We start from the raw sequence: 24699 nt of genomic DNA, 5'->3' as shown, positions 1-24699 counted from the left end.
TTGCCCAAACACCACCACAAAACGAATACAGTACCGCAACAGATGTCCGCCAAAGTACCTAACAGAATTTATTTTCTTCCTTTTTGCCAGAGTGCGAAAAATATCACACGGGGCTGCCACTCTCGCACTATTGTCTTAATTTGCGCAGTGGCGACGCCAAGGAGCATTTTGAAACTATTACAGGGTCTGAAACTTTACATTTTGAAACTATTACAGGTTTCATATATATATATATGAAAACGCACGATTGAAATATATTTCAGAAAAAGACTCCGGCACGTGGAATCGAGCGTCTAACCTCTTGCTTGTGAGTGCAAGGCGCTAGCCACTGAGCCACGAAGGAGTACATCCGTCAAAGTTAAAACAGCAAGCTATTTATATTGTCGCGGGTTATAAATTACAGGGGGGTTATTTAAAAACACGGACAGTGGGACTTAAAGAGACGCTCTCAGAGAAGGCCGCTAAGATTGTCGTCTTCTTCACTCTGCTGCGCTGCGCCTCTCGAGCAAATCCGCGTTCTTCGTTGTCGTCGCTATCTCGCCGCTAAATGCAGCTATGCACGCGGCATTACCCTCCCGCCAGAGTGAGCGTCGTCTCGACGCTCAACAGGTAGTGATGCGGCCATCGAGTGTTTACATCACTGAGAGTGGTAAAGTTTCATGCGGACCACGTGCACTGTTTCAGGCAGATGCTGGCGACGTTTGAAACAGGAGGAGGCGTCGGGCACGACTTCGTACGTCACGTCGCTAAGAGGGCGCAGAACCTTGTAGGGTCCAAAGTATCGGCGTAGAAGTTTCTCTGAGAGGCCTCGTCGTCGTACAGGAAACTAAACCCAGACTCTATCTCCTGGTTGATAAATAACGAATCGATGGCGAAGGTTGTATCGTTGGGCGTCAAGTTGCTGCTGGTTCATTATTCTGACGCGGGCAAGCTGTCTTGCTTCTTCGGCACGCTCGGTGAAGTCTGCGGCGTCTGTCCCTGAGTCATTGCAATCGTAAGGCAGCATGGCGTCAAGCATTGTCGTAACTTCTCTGCTATGAATTAGTGTGAACGGCGTCATTTTTGTTGTTTCCTGGCGCGCCGTATTATACGCGAATGTGATGTACGGCAATATTCGGTCCCAATTCTTGTGTTCTACGTCGACGTACATGCAAAGTATGTCAGCGATTGTCTTGTTAAGTCTTTCTGTAAGCCCATTAGTTTGTGGGTGGTAAGCTGTCGTCTTCCTATGCGCTGTGCCACTGAGCGTAAGCACAGTGCGCAAAAGCTCGGCTGTAAACGCGGTACCTTTGTCTGTTATGACGACAGCTGGAACACCATGTCTCAGAACAATGTTCTCAATGAAGAACTGGACTGCTTCAGCTGCAGTGCCACTCGCGATTGCCTTGGTCTCCGCGTATCGGGTGAGGTAGTCCGTCGCCACTATAACCCATTTGTTGCCGCTGTCCGATGTTTGGAATAAGCCCAGCAAATCCATTCCGATTTGAGAAAACGGGGTTTCTGGCACGGGCACAGGATGTAATAGCCCAGCGTGTTTGACAGGTGGTACCTTGCGCCGCTGACAGTCAATGCATGTTCGGACGTAATGTTTAACCTCTGCTGCGATTCTTGGCCAGTAATATTTTTCTTTGATGCGTGTCAGTGTTCTTGTGTAACCGAGGTGGCCCGCAGTGGCTTCGTCATGGCAGGCTCGTAAAATTTCGCTGCGGAGAGCTCCAGGAACTACCATCAGATAGCTTCTACCTGTTGATGAAAAGTTCTTTTTGTACAGCATTCCGTCCCGTAAACAGAATGACGATAAGTTCTTCGAAAACACTCTTGGTGCACTGGCAGCTCGTCCGTTCAAGAATTCTATAAGCGAGTTGAGCTCCCGATCATCTTGTTGTTGCCGAGAAATGATAGCTGCATCATCCTAAATAACCTGGGAAATCATCATCCTCTATAGCCAGTGATTCAATCGGTGACCTTGACAAACAGTCGGCGTCTAAATGTTGCCTTCCGGACTTGTAAACTACGGCCATGTCGTACTCTTGGAGCCGTAAGCACCATTGTGCTAAACGTCCAGATGGGTCTTTCATGTTGGTCAACCAACAAAGAGAGTGAAGGTTGCTTACGACTTGGAAAGCGCGGCCATATAAGTACGGGCGGAACTTCGCAACTGCCCAAACGACGGCCAGATACTCCTTCTCCGTTGTTGAGTAGTTGGACTCGGCGCGTGTCAATGTTCTGCTGGCGTAGGCAACCACTCTCTCCACACCATCTTGGCATTGGACAAGAACAGCACCTAGGCCCACATTGCTGGCGTCTGTATGGATGGCTGTTGGTGCATTCTCGTAGAAGTGAGCGAGGACAGGTGGAGTTTGTAGACGCTGTCGCAGCTCGTTGAATGAAGCTTCTTGCTCTTCACCCCATACAAATGCGATGTCTTCCCTTGTAAGGCGGGTGAGTGGAGAGGCGATGTGTGCGAAGCCTGCTATAAATCGCCGGTAGTAGGCGCAGAGACCCAGAAAACGCCTGACCGCTTTCTTATCAACAGGCCTTGCGAACTTTGCGACGGCTGCTGTTTTATCTGGGTCAGGCTTCACACCTTCGCGACTGGTCACGTGTCCCAGAAACTGGAGTTCTTCGAAGCCGAACTGGCCTTTTTCCGGTTTGAGTGTGAGTCCAGCGGACCGTATGGCTTGAAGGACTGACAGTAGCCGCTTTAGATGCTCTTCAAACGTGGCCGAAAAAACGATCACGTCGTCGAGGTACACAAGGCATGTTTTCCATTTCAGGCCGGACAGAATGGTATCCATTAGTCTCTGAAACGTGGCTGGGGCTGAGCATAGACCGAAAGGGAGGACTTTGAATTCATAAAGCCCGTCTGGCGTCACGAAGGCGGTCTTTTCTCGGTCGCGCTCATCTACTTCTATTTGCCAGTATCCACTTTTAAGGTCCATTGACGAGAAGTAGCGCGCATGCTGTAGCCTGTCCAAAGAGTCATCGATCCGTGGTAATGGATAAACATCTTTTTTTGTAACATGGTTCAGCTTACGATAATCGATGCAGAAACGCAAGCTGCCGTCTTTCTTTTTCACGAGTACCACTAGCGATGCCCAAGGACTCTTTGATGGTTGGATAACGTCATCCTCTAGCATCTTCTTGATTGATTGATTTGTGGGGTTTAACGTCCCAAAACCACCATTTGATTATGAGAGACGCCGTAGTGGAGGGCTCCGGAAATTTTGACCACCTGGGGTTCTTTAACGTGCACCCAAATCTGAGTACACGGGCCTACAACATTTCCGCCTCCATCGGAAATGCAGCCGCCGCAGCCGGGAATCGAACCCGCGACCTGCGGGTCAGCAGCCGAGTACCTTAGCCACTAGACCATCGCGGCGGGGCTCTAGCATCTTCTTGACTTGCTGCTGGATTACCTCACGTTCTTTCTGAGCGACGCGATATGGGTTCTGTCGGATCGGTCTTGCTGTGTCTTTCGTAATTATGCGATGCTTAGTCAGAGGCGTTCGACCTACTCGTGATGTCGATGAGAAGCAGTCCTTGAACTGGTCGAGCAGCTCCATAAGACGGCATCTTTCAGTCGGTGTTAGACTCGGACCGACATCAACTGGTGGTGTATGTGGAGGTGATTGAGCTGTGGCTTCCCCTTGCATTAGAAGACAGTCGTGAGAGTAGTCGAGCTCTTCGAGGTACGCCACAGCCGTGCCTTTACCGATGTGCCGGCGCTAATTCGTGAAGTTGGTTAGAAGCACGTCTGCGCGCCCATCCACTAAGCTGACGATACCGCGAGCGATGGCGATGCCTTGGTGAAAAAGAAGGTCAGTGATGCGTTCCCCTATGGCGTCTTCATTACAATGCACGGCGCAACACACGGAAACAAGACTACATGACAGTGGTGGTACGCAGACGTCGTCGTCGACCACACGTAACACCCTGGGTTCTTGATCTGGATCAGTGGTCACAGACTTGTCAGCGGCGAATGTGATCACACCGTCGCGTATGTTGACCACAGCACCGTACTTTCTTAAGAAGTCCATTCCCAGTATCATAGGTTTGCAACACTGCAGTAGGATCAGAAATGTGGCTACAAAAGCCACATTCTCAACAGTGAGTCTTGCTGTACATTTTCCCGTGGGAGTCATTATCTGGCCTCCAGCACTTCGGATATAAGGGCCCGTCCATTCCATCCCGACTTTCTTCAGTTCATCTGCCAATCGTTCACTCATTATGGAGAAGTCTGCACCCGTATCGACTAAGGCCGTCACTTCAACGCCGTCAATCGTCACAGCGAGGTCGGCAGTCACAGTTTTCTCAGCGAAGTCTTCATCGTCGTCTCTCATGTGTTTCGGCAGCAGTGGGGGATTTTCGGCAGTTCGACGGCTTGGAACCTTCCCCCCAGAGGTCGCTGCTTTCAGTTTCCCCGCCGTGGGCTGGGAGACCGACCTCTGACGACGTCAGCAAAACTACGGCGACTTGGTGAACCAAAGCGAGCCGGTGATGGTGACCGCGTCCGGAAGGTAGAAGAGCCTTCCCGCCTGCCAGCCTGGTCGTCGTCGATGGGGGCACAGCTTTCGTCGAACTGTCGGCGCGTAGCTGTAGGTGCACTACCCTGGTATTCAGCTCGGCGATGAGGGCGAAAACGGTAAATGTGCCCTGGCTCTCCACAGTTGTAGCAGAGTGGTCGATGATCCGCAGTGCGCCATATGGCGGTCTTCCGCATATAGGGTCTGACAGAATCCTGCTGAGCCCAGACTGCCACAGGATACGGTTCGAGGTACTGCGGCGCTGGCATGGGCGTGGGTCGACCAACAGCGTCTGCATAGCTGTATTCGTTCAGCTGGTATGATACTTCTGGAGCCAATGGACGACGCACAGCGTCTGCATAGGTACACGAGTTTGGACGGTGCGGTGGAGCGGAATATTGCTGAGGAGAGGCAAACGCTTGTCGAAGTTCATGGCGAACGACTTCAGCGACGGAGGCTACCGTGGACTCCTGCTGCGGGGGCGCCTGTAACTGCAATGTGTATTTTGCGTTCTCCTTTGCGATCTCCTCACGCACAATCTGTCTAATCAGGTGGCGTAGAGAAAACTCGTCGTTTTCGGTAAGTGCGGTGGCGCCGGTGGCCGGGCGATCAGACTGTCGGTACCGTTGCTGTAGCGCACGCTCTATTGCGGTGGCCTCCCTGGTGAACTCGTCCGCTGTTGTCGGCGGATTGCGCACAAGACCAACAAATAGCTGCTCTTTGACGCCCCTCATGAGATGGCTTAGCTTTCGAGCCTCGGGCATGTTGGGGTCTGCGCGGTGGCACAAGCGCACCATATCCTCAGCAAACATTGCGACGCTTTCATGCAGCTGTTGGGTGCGTCCTTCAAGAAGGCGTTGTGCGTTTTCGCGTCGGTCCGCGTTACCGAAGGTGTCAAGAAACTGGCGACAAAACTCCTCCCATGTCGTCAATGTTGCCTCCCGGTTTATAAACCACGTCTTCGCGCCGTCTTCAAGGGCGAAGTATACGTGGAAGAGCTTTCCATCGAGACTCCAGTAGTTCGATTTAGCTACCCGTTCGAACTGCTCAAGCCAGTCTTGCGCATCTTTGTTCGGCCGGCCATGAAATGGTTCAGGAATGCGCATATTCTGGACCGTCACCTGTGCAGGACTCCTTGCCATTTCTTGAGTAGGGGTGGTTGTCGGAAGTGTTGTTCCCTTTAAAAGGCCAAATTCTGGTTCAAGACCTTGAAGGCGACGGCTTGAGCGGTGCACAGGCGTCTCCACGCGTGGCTGTCTCGTAGGGCTGGACTCGGGACTTCTCACAGGGGCGCTGATCATGAGGTGGTAGTACCCAGCACTTCCACCAGTGTCGCGGGTTATAAATTACAGGGGGCTTATTTAAAAACACGAACAGTGGGACTTGTACGAGACGCTCTCAGAGAAGGCCGCTAAGATTGTCGTCTTCTTCACTCTGCTGCGCTGCACCTCTCGAGCAAATCTGCGTTCTTCGTTGTCGTCGCTATCTCGCCGCTAAATGCAGCTATGCACGCGGCAATATCTACCACTTGCCACTGGTGATCTCGGGAAAACTGTTGTTTTTTCAGCATTACCAGTGAGATGGCGCAATGAGCGTGCATCGCCAGATCGTCACAACGCGGCAACGCGCGCTGGTGCGTTCATCTGATCTGGAGTCAAACGTGCTACCGTTGCGCCACCGGGTCACGATGGTGCGTTCATCTGATGCAAGGGTGGGGGTAGACGTTTACGTGTCCGATCCCTTACCTCCTGGTGGGGAGAATCGTATGCCTCGACTTTCCCCAGAACGATTCTGTTGTAGTTACCGGGTGCACAAAGATTACAGCACTCGTTGCACAGTCTCCGTTTGCGGAAAGGGCACACTTTTCAGACACAGGGAAGTAACAACTGACACACTTATTCGCGTTCATCTGTACATGTGAATACGTTTCGTGCGTCATTTGTGAGTGAGCAACGTTTTGATCTGCTAGCCATTTTTCGTGCAACATTCCAATTTCTTGCTATCACATTCATTGCTTTGCCTTTGCGGTAAAAGCTCTGCCTTTTTTACTGCCCAGAATACATCTTTCCTTTAGTGTCTGGCTGAGTATGAAATGGGCATGTTTTTTATCACACACACACGCACACACACACATGTGAGAAGTCTGGAAAGCTCATTAGTACTGAATGTTTAGTAAAAACAATGGGAATTTTTTTTACCAGCAATAGTTTTGATTGAAAATGAAGTTTGACCCTAGAAAGCAGCTTAAAAAGTAACTCGCGCTGTTCCAAAACACAACTTTTGGTGCTGCGAGCGTGCTTCAAAACTCCCCTTTTACTGCGCCAAAGCTGCTCCAAAACGGCATTATTCCTGCTCCCTCAGCTGCTCCAAAACACTGAGGTCCACTTCCACCCCTGAAAACAGGTTCTTGAGCAAAAAACCAACTATGCCCATGCTGCACTGGCAACAAACTTGGGCTTTTTCTTCTGCACAGAGTGAACGAAAGCTCAACTTTCCGGTGATAATTCATCCTAAAAGGCAATACCACTGTCCGACAAGCACTTTGAATCGTGATCGGTGCCGATCCAGATCAAGTGCTGCTTTAAGTTCACTTTTATTTGCGATTAGGCCTGATTGTGATCAAGGCGATCGCTCCCTCCTCTTGGTGATCCTACTCTGTGATGGCAATATGGCTTATGTAGCAGCGACCAAGTAACTGCAATAGTCTGAGAGGAATCAAAAGAGTGACATCGGTATAAGGCACGCAAACACAAACACATTCAGGCTGGTTGATTCAGGTTTGGTTCACAGACCCATGGTTGCAGACAGCAAGAACAAGCAAGCGATACAGTAAGAATAGCCACCCAGAGAGCGCATGAAGGCCATCACGTATCAGCACGGCATTTGTCTGTGTCACAAAAAGAATTGTCATTTCTAGAGAAGCACATGTTTATGCCGAAAATTCATGCAATGCTTTATTGCCTGTTTTGATGAACTTTCACAGGACATATTGTCATGACGTGGACAAAGGGAGCAGACTCATATTTAGATGAAACTGTTTATTCGGCCATAGCTGTGGCCAGGACACTGTAGGTCAGATTACAGCAGCACACGGGCACTGATAGTGGTGAACAAAGCGTTGGCCGTCAATCAACTGACATGCAGTGATGTGCGACGGCATTTATACATGTGTCGTCGAATATTCTAGCCTTATCACTGGTCCTCGCGTTACGGAATAACCTCGAGTGTTCGCGTCTAGCGGGCAATCTTAACAGGATGATCTACATGATCGCGAACATTCTCGAACAATAATGCGAAGTTTGCGTTGAGCATTCCTGACCCATACTTTGGGGTCGAAAACAAAATCGATCAAAAGATAAAATAAGAAATGCGCATGGCAATATATACCTGCTGTGTGCATGGAAATTTCATTTTAAAGTCAGCAGTTGTCCGTGTTGTTTTCTTTTCGCCCTCATGTATATTTGCATCGTTTGCATTCCCAAATACAGAACTATTTGTTTGTCGTGTCGCACTGGACAAGTGGTCGCCAACTATTCCTTTAATAACACTTCCAAGACCTTGCAAGATAGCAGAACTTATTTGTAACATTCAGTGCCCCATTTCTAGCACCAAGATTTGCTCTATTGGTAGATGGAGTGAATAAAACTGATACGGAGGCGGCGAGATCACACTAAGAAGGTTCGGCAGAGTAAAGACAAATGCGTCCCGATGGCTTCGTGCTCCAAATGGGTGGTTGTCAACTATTTCTTTTCAAGATTTTACTTTACAGCACTGCTGTACACCCCAGCATACAATTAGATGTGAATCATTGCGAAGTAAAACTTGCCACTGACTTGCCAACTCGAAAAAGTGGGCAAAAGATGAAAAATAACAGCATTTCAAACGCTTGTTGCTCTGTCTTTCCCTGCTGTAAGACAAGTTGGCACAATAAAAAAAAAAAGACCCAAAAGCCAAAGTGAGAGCAGCAATTAGATATACCTGTAGAGCATTGTAGAGTAGCTGGTGCTCAAACTTTTTGATGTTGAGCACCCCCTGAAACATCTCGTACAGCTGTTCTTTGGACAGCAGCAGCTCAGAGGCCAGGCCGTGTGGTAGCAGGGTGCCCGCACGACCCTGCTGCGTTCGGCTGCATTTAAGGGACACTTGTGAGGAGCAGGAAATGCACCAGCACTGCGCGCAAGCTTACCTGCGGGTGTCTTCATCCCCGCGAAAGATGGCGTCAAACTTGGTCATCCAGGAACCCAAGACGGTCTCCTTGGAGAGACCATCCATTTCAGGCAGGCTGCGCACACGCTTGTCAACGTTGGCACGGAAGACCTCGCGAAAATCGTGCGCGGAGCAGGCCCCACTGGCCACCATGCGCTGGACTCGTTCACTTTTGAGGAACACTTCCACGTAGCTGTGCACCGCATTCTGGAATGCCTCGTCCGCCGCTATCTGCGTCTCCCCTTTGAGGAATGCCTGCACAGAAGTTCAGCTGACTCAACAAAATAGATGAGGAAATTGGTGTCAAAACTGAGTCGACAAACAACACTATGTGGCGGTCCCGGCAAGGAGCTATATAGAGTGCCTTAGAAAAGATACAGTTAAAGCTCCTAGAATTTCATGAGGCCTAAATAACTCAATGCAAAATTATGAAAAGTTAATGAGAAAACTTTAAACAATTGTCTATTGCATCAATACACTTTCATTTCAATACACTTTCAAGTACATCAATTCTGTATTTTGCATAAGTGGAATTGCAAAAGTCGCTATTGTGACCATGGCTAAAGACTTCCTTGTCTTAACTAACCTGAAACACGCTAGCCTTACCCGAAAGTTGTTACCGGCATTACTGTAAGGTTTGCACTGATGATGATTGTGACATAGATAGCGACACCTTGTTTCAAAGGTCCACAAACATCGCTTTTGCTCGTTTGCATCACACTATAGTGGTGATTCAATCTTGGCGCCCTCTTAAGATTGTTCGAATTAACTGCATTGTGGCCAAATATGATAGAATTAATGCTATTCAACAATACATTGTGAGAGCTGGCCTGGGCCAAGGCCGAAGACAGAGGCATGGCGGATGAGACAGATTATCGACTGAACACGAAGAACCTGTGCGTGAGAGTGCTATACAAGGGCTGGCAAGGTAACACACATTCGCGTGTCCAAGGAGCTCACAGTTGGCCCCAGCTCTTGCATTCACTCTGGCTAGGAGACGAAGATGCGAGAAAAGGAAATGCCAATGAGGCGCTGCCATGTATCAGGCAGCTAGCAAAGTAAGGACTGCCTTGGAGAGGCTGTACGCTCCCATCTGGCCCCACTTTTTAGATCAAACTCCTGTTTGATTGGGAGATATAAAGTGAAGAATGTACAATGTTGGCCCGCAATGGCAATGTTCATATGGCTGGGAGCAAGAAAGCGAGTCATCAGGGTGGTGGTTGTATTTCATGTGAAAGCCAATCCTCCTTCCCTGATAGCACAACATTTTGCTACTACATAAGAGCAATGCTTCGAATGTTGTGTTTTGCTGCACAACGTTGGACAAGTAATTAACATTGCTGTAACAGTCATAACTGTCAAAAAGTTGACATTTCTTTCTGCCAATGTTGATGAAATGTTACTAAGCAATGTTAACGTAATGTCGGTAATAGATACTACGGCAACATTATTCAGTCAACGAACCTTGAAAAATCACATCGAAACATGTGCCTATGCAGTTAGCAAGAAAGGTATGCACACAGAAATGCTGCACGATATGTTAAAACAGCAAGTTGTGTCTTTAAGCTGCGAAAAAAGGTTCACAATTTCTCTGCCGCAATCACAATATTTTCTTCAAGTGCATCGCATGCATTTTTTTTTATCTTTCAACTTTCCTGACTTGCCATCACTCACGAACATGTACTCAAGCAGAAGCGATTAATTAATGAGATAACTATTTGCCAAATTAACCGCAGCACCACGAGTTAGCATGCTGACTTCCCTGATTCGAGCTCGTGATACGGCACACGATGCAACTGTGATTGTATCCTCAGGTTCATCACTTAAAAGGCACAGCATGCAAAAAATTGAGGCCATGGTTTTTTTTTTCCTAAATTATTATAGCCTGTTGTGGCATTTGTGATGTGAAAACACAAATGCCTTCCCAATGTAGCACTGCCTCTGAGATTTGTTTTTATATTCAATGATTTATTAATTGACAACTAAGCAAACTATCCGCTATGCGTCATAAAGCATAAACATATTTTATAACGTGTTCATTTGAGAATAATTTGTTCGTGTAATTTGTTGAATGACATTTTTTTTAATCAGCTTACGAACATCGTAGAGGACATTGTTGTGCTGTTTGCGCGCAGCAAAAGTTTGTGACACCATCTCGGATATGACGTGAGGCGAATGTACAGCCAACTAAGAACAAACTAGCTCAAGCCAACAAAAGCAACTTAACTGAGTTGCGTGAAGAAATTTAAAGTACAAAAAGAAGGCACCTGGACACAGCGTACTGTGCGCTGTGTCCAGGTGTCTACCTTTTGTACTTAATTTTTTTTTGCATAACTTAGTTAAGATAGATTACCAACTCGCCCAGCAGGCCATGCTTCTCAAGTAAAAAGCAACTGCTGAGCATTAATTTTTATCTAAAATTTTCCATGAGCACATATTTCAAGCAAATGCCCACATTAAACGTTGCACCAAACTAATAAAGCAGCACAACCCAACGCCACTCTGGCGTCAGCTACTACACCGACAGGGCTGACCAGTACGCCCGCCGCTCAAAAACACGTTTTTCAGCTCTTTTGTGAAGCGCCCGCAGTGCTGGCTACTTTTCTCATTCTGTGCAAGTACGACCTTTGTGATGGTCTTCTATGATAGCTTCCTGCAGCATGGGGAGGGTGGTAAGTCCTCATTTTGGTGTATTTTATAGTTCTCTCAGTTGACTGTCTGAACTTTCACGAACTCCTTGAGTGCCATGCAGCTCGCAGAGCGCCGAGCTGTTATTCATACTCCGCGAACAGGTAGTTACACAAAAAAATTGTGACCCGGTTAAGGGCAGCTGCTTAGGCTAAACAGACACCGAAAACACCGACGTCGTGCGGACACAATTCGACTTTGTGCACCGTGAATCGATACCCGCATGTATACCTGAAAAACTTGAAATGGGGGCATGATTGTGTCAAGGAAATGCTCTTAACAGTGCAACTATATATATGTATGTATATAAATCGCTGACCCAGTTCGCTACCGCATGCGTTGAGGTTTTTGAGGTTCATTCACGTACCTGTCTAGCACGCGTTGGGGGGGAGTGGTTTTAAAATAGGAGAAAGGAGAGAAAAGTGACCCCTGCAACTGTCTGCAGCTAAGTGCGACACTTCAGCAGTCGAAACCTCTTGTCAAAAGTTTTGAACATTAAAAAAGATATCTCTAGAAATGCCATTACGAATTCTTGGATTAGCTTTGACAACATCAAATTTACTATCTCTAGGTGCACATACTCTTGGGCACAGCAATGAAAAAGTGTGCAAGGCCGTGCAAGATTTAATTGAACAGTAGAAGATATTTACTGAATAACCTCAATACCAAAAGGTTCTCAGTTAACCAATGTAGGCTACAGGAAAATTCTCTTTGATATCAATCATTTATTGTTATTTCAGTGAGAACTAATTCATCCAACTTTTTTCTCATGAATAATTTGCAAAAAAATCAATATTTGCGTTATTATTCTTTTTGATAGTATATAAATATATACATACCTTTTTTTGTTAAGCTACCCGATTCTTGGCCGATCCACCAGGGCGGTTGTGAGCCACAAATCTAGGCTCTACATCTACATCTACCTCAGCAGTAGCTCACAAGGATAAGGAGGAATTAAAAAGAATAGAGCGAGACGAAAAGATTGAGTAAAAGAAAAGATTGGGACACAATTGAAGTAGCCCGAGGATGAGGCACCACTCGACGTGAGCTACACGGCACCAGAAGTTCGCGGACGGTGCACGGATCGACGTTAGAGACTGCGGACGACACAACCGTACAGCACGGAATCCACCAAGCGAGTTCGTTGCACGTGTTGATGCAGCACCTTTATTAAGTGTGTGTAGTGCAATGTTGCAGAGTGGCACCGTAATTCCATTCCAGTTCCATTCTGGGAAATTAGGGCTTATTGCGATTCCATTCCTTTTAATTCCTCAGAATTAAAAAAAAAACTTAGCCTATTCCTATTACAAGAATGGCCAGGCAGCTCAATTCCATTCCTATAATTCATCAATGTAGGAAATGCATCTTGATAGTTTTTTGAGGTAATAATAAAGCTGGTGTCACGAGATGCATCAAGAACTGCAGAAGTACGCAAAACATGTTAAAAAGCAGAGAGATAGTAGCTTGGTATCATATCTCGTATTGTAAAACCCACTAACTGCTTTCCATAGGAGTGGTTGTCCCGCTGCATATTAGTATTTGCATGGTGAGCATGTTTGAAAAAAATGTGATGTTTTAGTAATGTTTAAACTTAAATGTGCTAATGCTGAAATGACGATAGCATATATTTGCGCTGACAAAAGTAATGTTCAAGAAGGCTGACCTGTTTTGTAAAGCATGTGGAGTGGTCGTGAATATGAAAAAAAAATTTGGATTTATTAAAATTCATTTAGTGGGGCACGACACCCTCTAGATCTGCTAGTATTAGAAGAAACAGTGCACCACCGCTTCTGCCTTTGCATCGAATCCAAAACTATGAGCTGCACTGCTCGTCAGCAGTCACGCTTGTAAAGAGCGCGCCTCGCAAACATGGGTGGGGCGAGGAGGACCTTCTGTGTTTGCCTGCACACGCATATGCAATGTCTTTCTTGTCGCAAAGGTTATTTACGTGTGTCAGGTCATAAACGACTTGTGAGATAAAAAGCAGGCAGTACATTCGGTATTTCCACTTTCGTGTGAGATGTCAATGTCAACCAACTTGCAGAGATAATTTGTTTCTCCCTTCAGTAATTGCTGGGATAATTCATTTGTTTGTACACTAAATTATGCTTTGGCTTCTCTGTTACAAATTGGCAGATTGTTCCCACTTTTACACCACGCCAACCCTTGGCTTTGGCTAACTAAAGATGAACCTAGAGATTGTGTTGTGGCCTTTCACTTCGATAGAACATGCACTAAGGCCTACATGACTACTTTTGAATGTGATATTACAGCAGTAGCAATTAAGGGTGTACCAAAATACGTTCCTCCCCAATGTCCTCTTTGTTTGGCAATGCAAACACGGATATATGCCGACTCGTAGGAACAGAGCGAAGTTGTGAAAAAAAGATAAAAAATATCGATAATAATGAAATGATCCCACGCAAGAGCAGTGAGAATGCAGGATGGCCAGCTATTTGCTCGAGATTCAGGAACGCCTCATCTCCTCGGCTTGATCTCCCGAATGCCTCATCTTACGAACACGTTCTGCAATTGTTAACTATAGTTCTTTGGTGACCAGGCTTGCCTCATTGAATGTTTTCAGAACCACAATTGCGAATTACAGCTTTTTGAACGGTTGCTTCTAAAAAATTAGGTAAAACAATTGCTGTCTACCTAACTATGTGTTGCCCTGCACAAAATGAGCTGCTCGAGCGCGTATCACTGGACGCAAGAGCCTGTGTGGTAGTGAATTATGGTAGTGCTGCTGCTCCAGCCAAAAGGTGCGGTGGCGGTGGCAGCTTTCCACGCAGGCCTTCCTCCACCCTATAAATCAAACGTGGGTTCTCTTCGACTCGAATCGTCATGTCAGGACTCAAGGAGGTGCCACCCTGGCCGTGCTTACGTGGGCTTTCCTAATTCAGGCGGTTTGCTGATGCTTTCAAAAGTTTATTCTCTCTCTCTCTCTCTGTGTCTACAAAGCAGCAGGGCATACATTTCATCATGTATGACTGTGCGCTGAGCTGTCCTACAGACCTTCACCGACAGAGTTTTGGCCGAATGCACTGATGTGTCTAGACAGGCGGGGCAGTATTGCAAAAGCGGAGGGGGGGGGGGGGGGGAGTATGAGGTAAGAAGGCACGCAGGTTGGTATACGAAAGCTTGCAGTGAACGAAAGCATTGCGCCAGTGTTAATATGCATCACAACTTAAATAAGTGTTGGTTATAATATGCATCAGAGTTTCCAACAAAGACATAGCTCAAAGGAGTGAAGGGTGGGGAGACCGCAGGCGGCTGGGGCGCTGCCAAGAGAAAAAAAAAATGACACGGCGTAAAAGGTGAAGAGGGGGGGTGCATGCTGCCACTGTAGTTCTCCTCGACCGCGTTTACGCGAAGAATAAAGACAAACTTTGGAGTAACACGGTCGTTATAAGGACAGAGTTGTGGTAGGCTTGTTGCTTATAGATGTTCTGTGCTTGTAATCAACCAAGCCATTTTAAAAATGCTGCTTTATTGTTAGATTTGAGCCTTTCATTTACTAATTTATGACGCTTGAAAAAACTTCATGGGCAAAAACGTGGTCTATTTTCGAAAAAGACTTCATTCTATTCCCATTCCATTCCAAGCAAAATGCTTTTAATTCCAACTCCATTTCTTCAAGCGTTGTCCCCACTCCATTCCAAATTCCATTCTGTAGTCGCAAAATGTGGAATGATTCCACAATCATTCCGATTCCAGAGTGGCAACTCCGCAACACTGGTGCATTGTTCTGTGATCCTGCTTCGTTGGCAGCATCGCAGTGACATGTCTTGCGGGAATATGAAGAGGTCGAGGGTGAGAAGTTTGATTAGGGAAGTCTCCTCTCGTGAGAGACGGTGGGGCTTGCTGAACATGTACAAGAGGCGCCCGAACATAACTTCTGGTGACATGAGTATCGTTCATGCCAAGAGCTACACTGCTCTGGGTGCACATTGAATAGGGCTATGAATTGTACACAACTTTTCGAAAAGATATATGTTTGCATTGTAAAGGTGACATTTCTTTGGCGAGATAAAAAATCATTCTTGGAAGGGTAACGCCACGAAACACAGACTAAAAGAAGGGATATGGACACACAGACTGAAACGCTGTAGGGACTGGCTATTATTGAAAATTCGCCGTACATATATGCAGCGCTTTTTTGGGCATGAGACAATTTCAGTGCCCAAAGAAATTTAAGATTGCCAATTCTTTTTCTCACAACACAATCAGTGGTGTGCTGACACATTTCGCCCCTTCGTTGACTATGGTTTTTGTTTCTGCGATTTTCTGCGTGTATTTTTCTTTGTGGGCTGATTACGCTACATTTTGAGTTAACAAGTTAACAATCACAATCATTCCAGAGTATGAAGAGGTGCCCATTTCCGTACCAAGCAACGAATTGTTGTGCTCCCGTAAGTGATCATTAATAGATCAGCCCATTTGGCCAATGCATTTACCGTAACATATCAGTAGTAAAGTAAATAACAGGCCTTCTGTGCATGGTACGAAAGGATCTTGGTGCTTTTTTTGGCACCCTTTCAGCTTTTAAATGGCAGGGTCGGTCAATTTACACAGGTGGCTTAGCTTATCGTGTGCTGAAAAAAAAACAACCTTTACACCACTCTGACCATCTAGCTTCTTTAGCCCGTGTGAGACTTTGTGTACGTACGGACCTACTGACACATTCTCCTTTTTCCTGGATCCAGTAGGAAGTTCACCATCCGGGTTGCACTCTTTTGGGTAGCGCACTTTGATGTGCTTTCGTGCACTCAGATGGTGAACCTGCCACCACATCCAGGATAAAGAAGGTGGCGGAAATCCTGTATCTAATAATTGAGGTCTTGCATGGGATGAACAAAGTAGCAAGTAGCAGATCAAGTTGCCATAACAGTGTTTTTTTTTTTTTTCCAGTACCCGACAAGCTAAGTTACCTGCATAAGCTGGACGAGCCTGCCATTCAAAAGCCAAAAGAGTGCCTGAAAAAGCACCCAAATCTTTTTATTGCCATGTACTGAAGGCATGGTAGACAGTTTACCACTGACGTGGCCGGAAATATGTGAGCCAAATGGGCCAATGCATCAATGATCGCTTGCGGGAGCACAAACAAAATGTAGCTCAGTCAGAAATGGGCACCTCTCCACACACTACACTTTTTGTTGTTTATTATGTAGCATAATCAGCTGCCACAGAGAAAAGTGCACTGAGAAAATCACAGTAGCCAAAACCATTGTCATCAAAGGGGCAAAATGTGTGGTTGTGTTGTTCTTCAGTGTGATGAAATTGTCACATAGCCAAAAAATCTATGTATATATGTAAGGCGGATCTTCAATAAAAACCAGTTGCTAGAGCACTTTTCTCCATGTGCTTTCTTTTAGTCCATGTTCACTAGCGCTACCCTCCCACGAGCGATATTAATAGTTGATTGAAAAATGCGCGATGCCTAGCTACCTTTTATGGAGGTATTCTTTAAAAACAAAAACATGGACATGTTAATGGGGCACAAATATTTTTTTTTAGCACCCGAAAGACATTAGATCCTGCAAATGTGCCCGCCAGAGAACAGTCACTAGATGAGCTCACCAGGGAAAATTCACTGGACTATCTAGATTACTAGTGACCTTCATTTCGGAGACAAAGTGTTCCATGCAATGTCTTTTCCTGCTAATCTTTGATTGATTGCTAAAAGACAGCCAATGCAGGGATACCTAATGGTCCAACATGACTACTACATTCAATCAGATGCAGGATGTCTGTACACAAGTGTTTTTGTAAAATTATTTGTTTCAGCAATCTTGCCCGAGTGGTGTGCAAAACATGTCCCAACATTGTTGATATATTACTTAATGTTTTATCAATGTTTATAGAATAATTCAGCAATATTTCGTGCAAATGTTGTGGGAATGCTGCTAAAGACGGACATTATCCACATTTTAGCAACATTGAAAGGCAACAATATGACAATGTTGCAGCAATGTTTTGTTCTACCAGGGTTGCTCTTAAATTTTCTTGCTATGTTCAGATGACTTTGCTATCCTACTGCTCAAAATCTCCAGTTTCTTTTCCGGGGGTTCGGTGTGTGCGCTTGCTTTCTCGGAGCTATATTTGTGACTGTGCATCTCCCAGTCTTTGTGGCGCTCAAGGTTATTGCGTCATTCCCTGCGGTTCGAAGAGCCCAACTTTGTGCTACTCTTCTCAGCCTTTGAGGCACTCTCACCACCATTCGAAGAGTGAGACTTGGAAATAGACTTCCAGGCATTAGACAACTTTGTTGACCACTTTTTTTTGGTGTCCTTTTGTACCTTAGGGGGCGCAGCGACAGAGGTCGGCTCCGGCGTTTTTGGGCAAGCTGCAAAGGAGCAAGTTAAGGAAGGAACTTGCTGTGGTGGCACGTATGCCGGCGATGGTTCCATGGTGGACATTACTGTGACAGCCACAGCAGATGACAGGGGCACAGGGGCAGGTGTTGGCTGTGGCAATGTCGGCATCGTGCAACAGTTTGACAGCACTGCAGCATCTTTGCTGGGCAGAATAGAATACTGAGCAACTGTGGTGCCATTGAGTCACATCTCGCAGACCTTTAGGGACTGAAATGTTTTTGGGTGGGATAATGATGGACACGTGGAAGGCCACCTCTGTAGTCTGGGGCACTGGCAGAAGATCACTTGACGGCTTTTCCTGTGAAAATGTTTTTTTCTTTGTGCCCTTCCCATGTTGCACTAAGAGACATGAGCTGTCGTCATTCTCAAACAGTGAATAGTCGATGATGAGGTGAGTAACATACGCTTCACTCGGGGGCATTCCGAGCGATTTTCTGTAGCTGTGCTGTGAGGGCTGGCTCTGGCTCAAAGGTTCGCAGGAGCCTTCTGCAGCAACAATTAACATGGCATTTCAGTACATCGAGCAAGGAAAGTCTAGCAAAGAATCACTACACAGTAGGCACGTGAATACAGCTTTAGGTAGGACTGTACTCGTGGCTGGATGGCGGAGTTCAGAAGGATTGGGAGGTTCAAACACTAGTCCTGTATTACTGTCAAAAAAACAATCCTTACCGTATATTAACAGTAAGACATTGTCGCTGATTAGAGCTGCTCCTACTAGACTCGTGATTGGGCCCACTGAGATCTTGAGGTAGACTGTGCCTTCAAGATGCACGCTTGAACCGCCAACAACTGCTAAGAGCTCATGTGTCCAGGGCATGAGTGGAAGGTTCTTAATGGTGGACTTGGACAGCAAGCTTATCTGGGATCCTGTGTCTGGGTAGGCATCATAGGAGCCTAAGGATGAAATGTTAGCTGTGAAGAATGAGTACTCCAGTTGGAAGCCTTGGATGGTTTCCAAGGAGCTGACATGCAATACAGGAGTGGCTGCAAAATGTGATGTGGAAGTCATGACTGGCTGCTGTATAACAGCTTTTCAGTTTGCTAGGCACTACGATGCTGAATAACACTTTTCATGACAGTTGAAGCAAACAGCTTCACTCAATAACTGTCCAGAATGGAAGGCAGGGGTGACACCGTAACACTCAGACAAAGCTGAATACTGAGTTTCCTTTCCTGCAGGTGGTAGATCTGCTACGCAATGTCTACGGGGAGTACTGGTAGGACAAGGCTGAGACCCATGGTAGAGTCTTGAACTATAAAGAGCTGGAGGTATTGCTGAAGGGCCTGGCATGTGTACTCTCGCTACTTCGACCACGAAAAGGCTGCTCAAGATGATCGTGCAACTCCTTTGCCACTTGTCTGTGCTGCGTCGCCCTGTCCAGCTGAGTGCATATGCTGGACACTGTCGAAAGACGCGCTATTTTGCTCATGGCAGTATTAGCGCACCAAATTCTGTGCAAGAGGTATTCAACTTTTTGGAGTTCCGTCAGTGGTGCTGGACATTTACCAACGATGCGGAGCTTCACATAAGCATAGACGCAAAGTGACTGTGAGCTGGACTGGACTTCGGACGTGAATTGTTACTGCCATTGAAACAATGTCAGTTCATCCACGAATGCATCGAGAAAAGCTTAGCACCACGTATCCCAACATTCCTAGAATAACCTCAGTCTGAAAGCTCCGCCAAAGAGGCGGGCCGGGTGGCGGTCGCAAGAACTAGTGGCGCTGCAGTCCAATTTTGCTTCCGCGGCCTGGGGCGCGCGTGTTGTGATCACTGGCGGCGATGGCAAGCAGTTACTGTTGTATTCTGGGTTTTCGGTTTCGGTTTCGAAATGACATGTGAGGGTGCCAGGGGGCGCCGCTCTGGCATCTAGGATTTCATGGCGACTGTAAATAAAGTCAGTGTGTGTTGGGTAACCGTGGAGTGCGGTGTTGTTCTTTCCTTCAGCGTTTCGCGCCAACCCGCGTGTTCGGGCTGGTCGGCGTCCCCGCCGGCCGCGTACGTCTCCGTCGGCCGTGTTCTTCTTCTGCTTCGTCGGGACCAGCCAGCCCCAACACAGCAGTTACAGCAAATGGTGCGCTATATTCACACGTAACTTCTCTGGCTGTTCCTGACACAGCCTAGTTTCTTGTACAAAAACGCGTTTGTCATGTATGAAGCATACCGAGGAGGATCACAGCAGTTACAGCAAATGGTGCGCTATATTCACACGTAACTTCTCGGGCTGTTTCTGACACAGCCTAGTTTCTTGTACGAAAACGCATTTGTCATGTATGAAGCACACCGAGGAGGATCACACTTATTTACAGTGAGGAACGCTGATTTGCTTTGCGCCGGGCTCCGACGGCGACGACTGGCGACTCCGCTTCACACAACTTGTCCATTTTCTTATTTATTCACTTTTTTTTCTTTGTAAACATGGTTACACAGTGGCAGGACCAAGATAAAAAACTACCACAGGCAGTTTGAGAAGCTAACAGCTACCAGTCTCTTCCGCCCTGCGGTGATGGATTAGCAGACGGACGATCATGAGAAAATTTCCTCTCTAGCCTTGCCCGTTACAGGAGAGTTCAAATTGTTGTGCAAATGAAAATTATCATTCGATTCCATATTTATTTATTTATTTATTTATTTATTCGCTTATATTGTTATTATTACATGCAGAAACAGTTGGCGGATATGAACAAGGTGACGACATTGAGTATTGTGTATATATTGTGTGAAAAACTTACACAACCGTTACGAACACATCAATTACAGAACTTGGACGACGCTTGAGCTTCGCCTTCAAGAGTAGACCGCGATAGCGTAACTGGGCCTTGTCTAAACCATCTTCTCAATATCTAGACTAGCTTCGGTCTCGATGTATGTCTCAACCATGCCGTGAGGTAACGAACGACTGTGCGTGCAACAGTGGGCTTTTCAAACTATTGTAGAATGTCTATCGAAAGTGCCAATTAAAACTATAAAGTACAATTTTTAAGCGCCAACTACGCCAATTCACAAAGGGCTCTCTATGCGTGCTTAAGTCCACACGCAAACATATGTTTGAGCACTCTGTAATCGGTGGGCCTTTAAAATACCCACTTGTTGCGCATTTCACATATTCGGGCGCCTGGTGCAATCTTACGCTTCTACCACTTAATAATGCATGCGTTAAAGAGATTCCATCTACTACATGAATGCAAGAAGTGTAAACATAAGGCCAAGTTTTTTTGGTCAGATGCAATGTGAATGATAACTTCTACTACAGTAGACTCATGATAATTCAACCTTTGATTATCCAGTTTTGATTAATTCAAACAAAATTCAATTTTTTGGTTGGTCCTCTATTCTTTCAATGTATTTAAAAGCCCGTTAACTCAAACTCCATCATCTGCTGCTTTCCCACTACTATTTAAAAATTTGGGTGTTTATATATACCTAACAGTCCAAATATAAAAAATAAGCATCTCAGGCCTTCAAAAAAAGAAAAAAGGCTTTGCTAGTAAACAAGTATTTGAAGCGAAACAAACACATGGTAAACCATGGTGCTTTCCAACAGGTTAGGCATATATGATTTGTCTTTAGAATAAGGGGACGGGGCATAGCCGATGACCATTAAGCTTGGCTTCATCGGCTCACGAGTGAGCTGCTGCAACTTAGCATTCGAATCAAGGGCACAGCAGTGGCATCCTCCAAACCATATGTTATTCATTTCAAGAGGAAAGTCTTTTTGAAAAGCTGGTCCACATTTTCCTGCACATGATAGCCAATGTAGAGACACAACTTTAGAAGTCTTCCTCAAAAGTCTAAAGGCACGCGTGGGAGAACCTAGTTGCCAAGGTGGTTTGCTGCCATGCTTCATTGGATCATTTAGCCCCTCGACGAGTTGTGAAGAGCAGCTCTTTATTCTGACACAAATCTCATTTAAAAAACTCCAGAAACCGTTTCTCCCAAAATTCTTACCATAAATTTGTTTTCAAACACTGTGTCTATTTGTTACCATTGTTTGTCAAAATAAAAAATTTTGCAAGTTTCTTTACGTTGTATATTCAACCACATTTCTTTCTTGCGTGCAGCTGAGCCAGGTGCAATATTATATGTGGGAATTTTTTTCTTTTGTTTGTAAGCACCGTTTATGCTGCCTGCATTCGTGTAAGGTGGCCAGAACATCCTCAACCTGATTGATTGGCTTTTTTCCTCTGGTCTCCAGCAGCATTTGTTGCAAATAAATTAATAAATGAAAATTGAATTAATTAAATGGCTACAGGTGCAATTAAATCTGCAGATTCACACGGGCATAGGAACTGTCGAGTACATATATATGTCGAGCACATATATCGTATAACGCAGGAAAATGTGATGGCTGTACGAAGATCGATGTAAATTTATTAGACTCCATCTTCCTCCTCCACAAATATACTGAACCACAACGTTCTCGTGTGGTTCCCCACATATACATGCTGTGACTACATAATGTGGGCTGTGCTTATGCCTCATAATTAATTACCAATCCAGCAGTTTTTTTTTTTTTTTTCAAAACGGACGTCTGTTGCAAACATCCTTTCAGGTAAAACCTATAGTCACTGCTCTTCATTGTTACTTTGGTGGTGTGCCTATACATCATGCAATTTCAAAACTTCTCGAGCCGCGAACCGGTTCACTGTGGGGTCGGAGAATGGATCGAAGTGGCCTGTGGCAGCTTACATGCTTCAAGTTACGAAACAGCCCTGAAAGCATTCTCAATAAAACGAGCACACATTGGTGCGACCGGCAAGCATGTACATTCGTTTCTCCTTCGGAAACAGCGCAGTATAAGGGATTTCACATTTCCAGTCAGCTGGCGAGCGCTGCATAGGTCGCTTTCTGCAAACGTAGACCATGTGGAGCTTACCTGGAATCTGGCCTGGATAGTGTCCAGCTGCTGCTTGGTGATCTTGGTCTGACGTCGGGTCATGTCGGTCGGCTGCTTGGCGTTGAACGGATACGCGACGCATCTGAGCACGAACACGTACAGCTGGAGCCTCTTCTTGCGCAGCTCCTCCTCTCGCTCGGCGGTCTCGTCTTTCTCGCTCACCAGCGACGGGCTCGGGCTGGACGGCCGCGCCAGACTGTTGGAGCGCGACTGGGCCGACGGCGACGCTTCGGCGGCCGGCGACAGGCTCCGAGAGGCGCTCACGCTGCGCGGCAGCTCGAGAACCACGGCGGCCGCCTCCGACGAGACCTCATCCTCGACCGGTTCGTTGTCGCTGCCGCCTTCGTCTTCCGACGACGACGGCTCCAACATGTTGTGCGGCAGGAGGTCGGCTTCGCCGCAGCACCCGTTCCTTGGGTGGAAGCGCGCTTCGCAGGGGCGTTAGCGCGTCCTCCGGGCAAGGCTTAGCGGCGCATTTGTTTGCGCGCAGCACTGCTGCTGGTGTTTTACCTCGTACTGCGACGCCTGCCGAAGGGTGCACCGGCGCCACGGGTAATTCTTCCAGCGAACTTCCTTTATTGCCGCTCTTTTTGTTTTTCAACCCAAGACGGCTGTATCGACGAGCGCACCGCGCACCCCCTCACGCCAGCGACGACGTCGCGCGCAGATGTGCGCGCATGCGCTCTGCGCTCATGCGTTTCTGGGTCGCGCGCGTGCAGCGCTGTATTTAGACGACGCGCGCAATGCGACAGAGTTTTTATTCGCACGTTATTGAAATAATTTGGTGCTACCGCGTAGAAGTTCACCTTTAGGTGCCCTTCTGCGATTTTCTTATGTGTTCTCGATCTCCTTTTAATCTTGGTAAGGGAGGAGGAGGGCGAGGACATATATCACGTGCATTTCTCACGCGCGAAAAATAAGTATTTAGGACCTCACTGTCCATCCATTTATTTCCAAAATAACAAAAGTTTACAGCTCCAGCTGGATCCTTATCTACACATTTTCCCAGCTGCAAGCATCCAAAAGAACCATAAATATTGCGTAGAAATCGATAGTATGTTCCTCGTCGACATTGTAAATATCTCTAAGATATCCATATAAATCCGAAAAACAAAGATTAGATGTACCCGCAACTATAAAAAGCTCAGCCGAGTAAGGTTGCAGGACGTTACACATGAACACTGAATGGACATTCCATATATATATATAGAGACATCGTCCAGTAGTAAATAAAAGTTTTTTTTTATTTTTTCATGCACTTCGCACTTGGGAGTAGGGAGCCTACATGAACGGCCGTTTTTAGGGTGATGTCAGCCTTTGACCCACTACATGCCGCCAACGCACCGCCGCCCGTCAAAACACAATGTTGCCAGACAGCAACGCCGCGCTGTCGCCCCATCTTGGTGCCCGCACTGCGTCTACGCCCGGTTGCGTTTAGTTCTCAATTATACGGCGTCGAACGTTGCGGTAGCGTGTTAAACGCTGCCGGTGAAGCCTTACAATGCCTGGATGCTGCGTACCGCTCTGCACTAACCACAACAGAAAGGGGGTGCGAATGTTCCGCTTCCCAGCAAGCCCTGGCCGACGACAACTATGGCTGGCTCAAGTGAAGCGAGATGGCTGGGAGCCCACCAGTGCGTCTCGTATTTGCTCTGTGAGTACTGCGTATTTGGTTCACTGTTTTTTCCTGCGTATATGTGTTTCGCGGTGTTCGTGAATGAGTAGATAACCGAAGTTGTCGTTGCTGCGTCCACGCATTGCGAGTAGGAAGCCCACAAACGGGACGCGTCCGCGCGTTCGTACGGAGACGCGCTCGCTAGTCTGAGCTGTTGCCACGCTTGCGTTTGTGTCAGCGTAACCTCAGTATTATGTCGCAAGTGTTTGTGTGTGGGCTGCGAATTTCTTCGTGTGCTCACTTTTTTTAACCTATGTTTGTGCCAGGCTGTTTTCCCCCGTAAAATGCAAGTAGCCCGTGTAACAGCCTTACACAAAAAAGGAAAC

General features: G+C 46.6%; 2 protein-coding genes across 2 annotated transcripts in view; one reads left to right on the top strand and one right to left on the bottom strand.

The window, feature by feature from the left end:
* Cadps (calcium-dependent secretion activator 1) overlaps window positions 1-23361 on the bottom strand; it is a 721673-nt gene extending 698312 nt beyond the window's left edge. Inside the window, exons 1-3 of the mRNA XM_075882731.1 lie at window positions 22678-23361; window positions 8713-8987; window positions 8505-8652 (exon numbers count right to left, since the gene is read on the bottom strand). Of these exons, the coding sequence (XP_075738846.1) occupies window positions 8505-8652; window positions 8713-8987; window positions 22678-23070 (816 nt within the window). The 5' untranslated portion in view covers window positions 23071-23361. The remainder of the gene's footprint in view (window positions 1-8504; window positions 8653-8712; window positions 8988-22677) is intronic.
* Window positions 23362-24130: 769 nt separating this feature from the next.
* Gdi (GDP dissociation inhibitor) overlaps window positions 24131-24699 on the top strand; it is a 181765-nt gene continuing 181196 nt past the window's right edge. The window contains exon 1 of the mRNA XM_075882729.1: window positions 24131-24352. Coding sequence (XP_075738844.1) covers window positions 24200-24352 — 153 coding nt within the window. The 5' untranslated portion in view covers window positions 24131-24199. The remainder of the gene's footprint in view (window positions 24353-24699) is intronic.

The sequence above is a fragment of the Rhipicephalus microplus genome, unplaced genomic scaffold (genome assembly GCF_043290135.1).
Source record: "Rhipicephalus microplus isolate Deutch F79 unplaced genomic scaffold, USDA_Rmic scaffold_13, whole genome shotgun sequence".
Classification (NCBI taxonomy): domain Eukaryota; kingdom Metazoa; phylum Arthropoda; class Arachnida; order Ixodida; family Ixodidae; genus Rhipicephalus; species Rhipicephalus microplus.
This window is presented reverse-complemented; position numbering and strand designations above follow the sequence as displayed.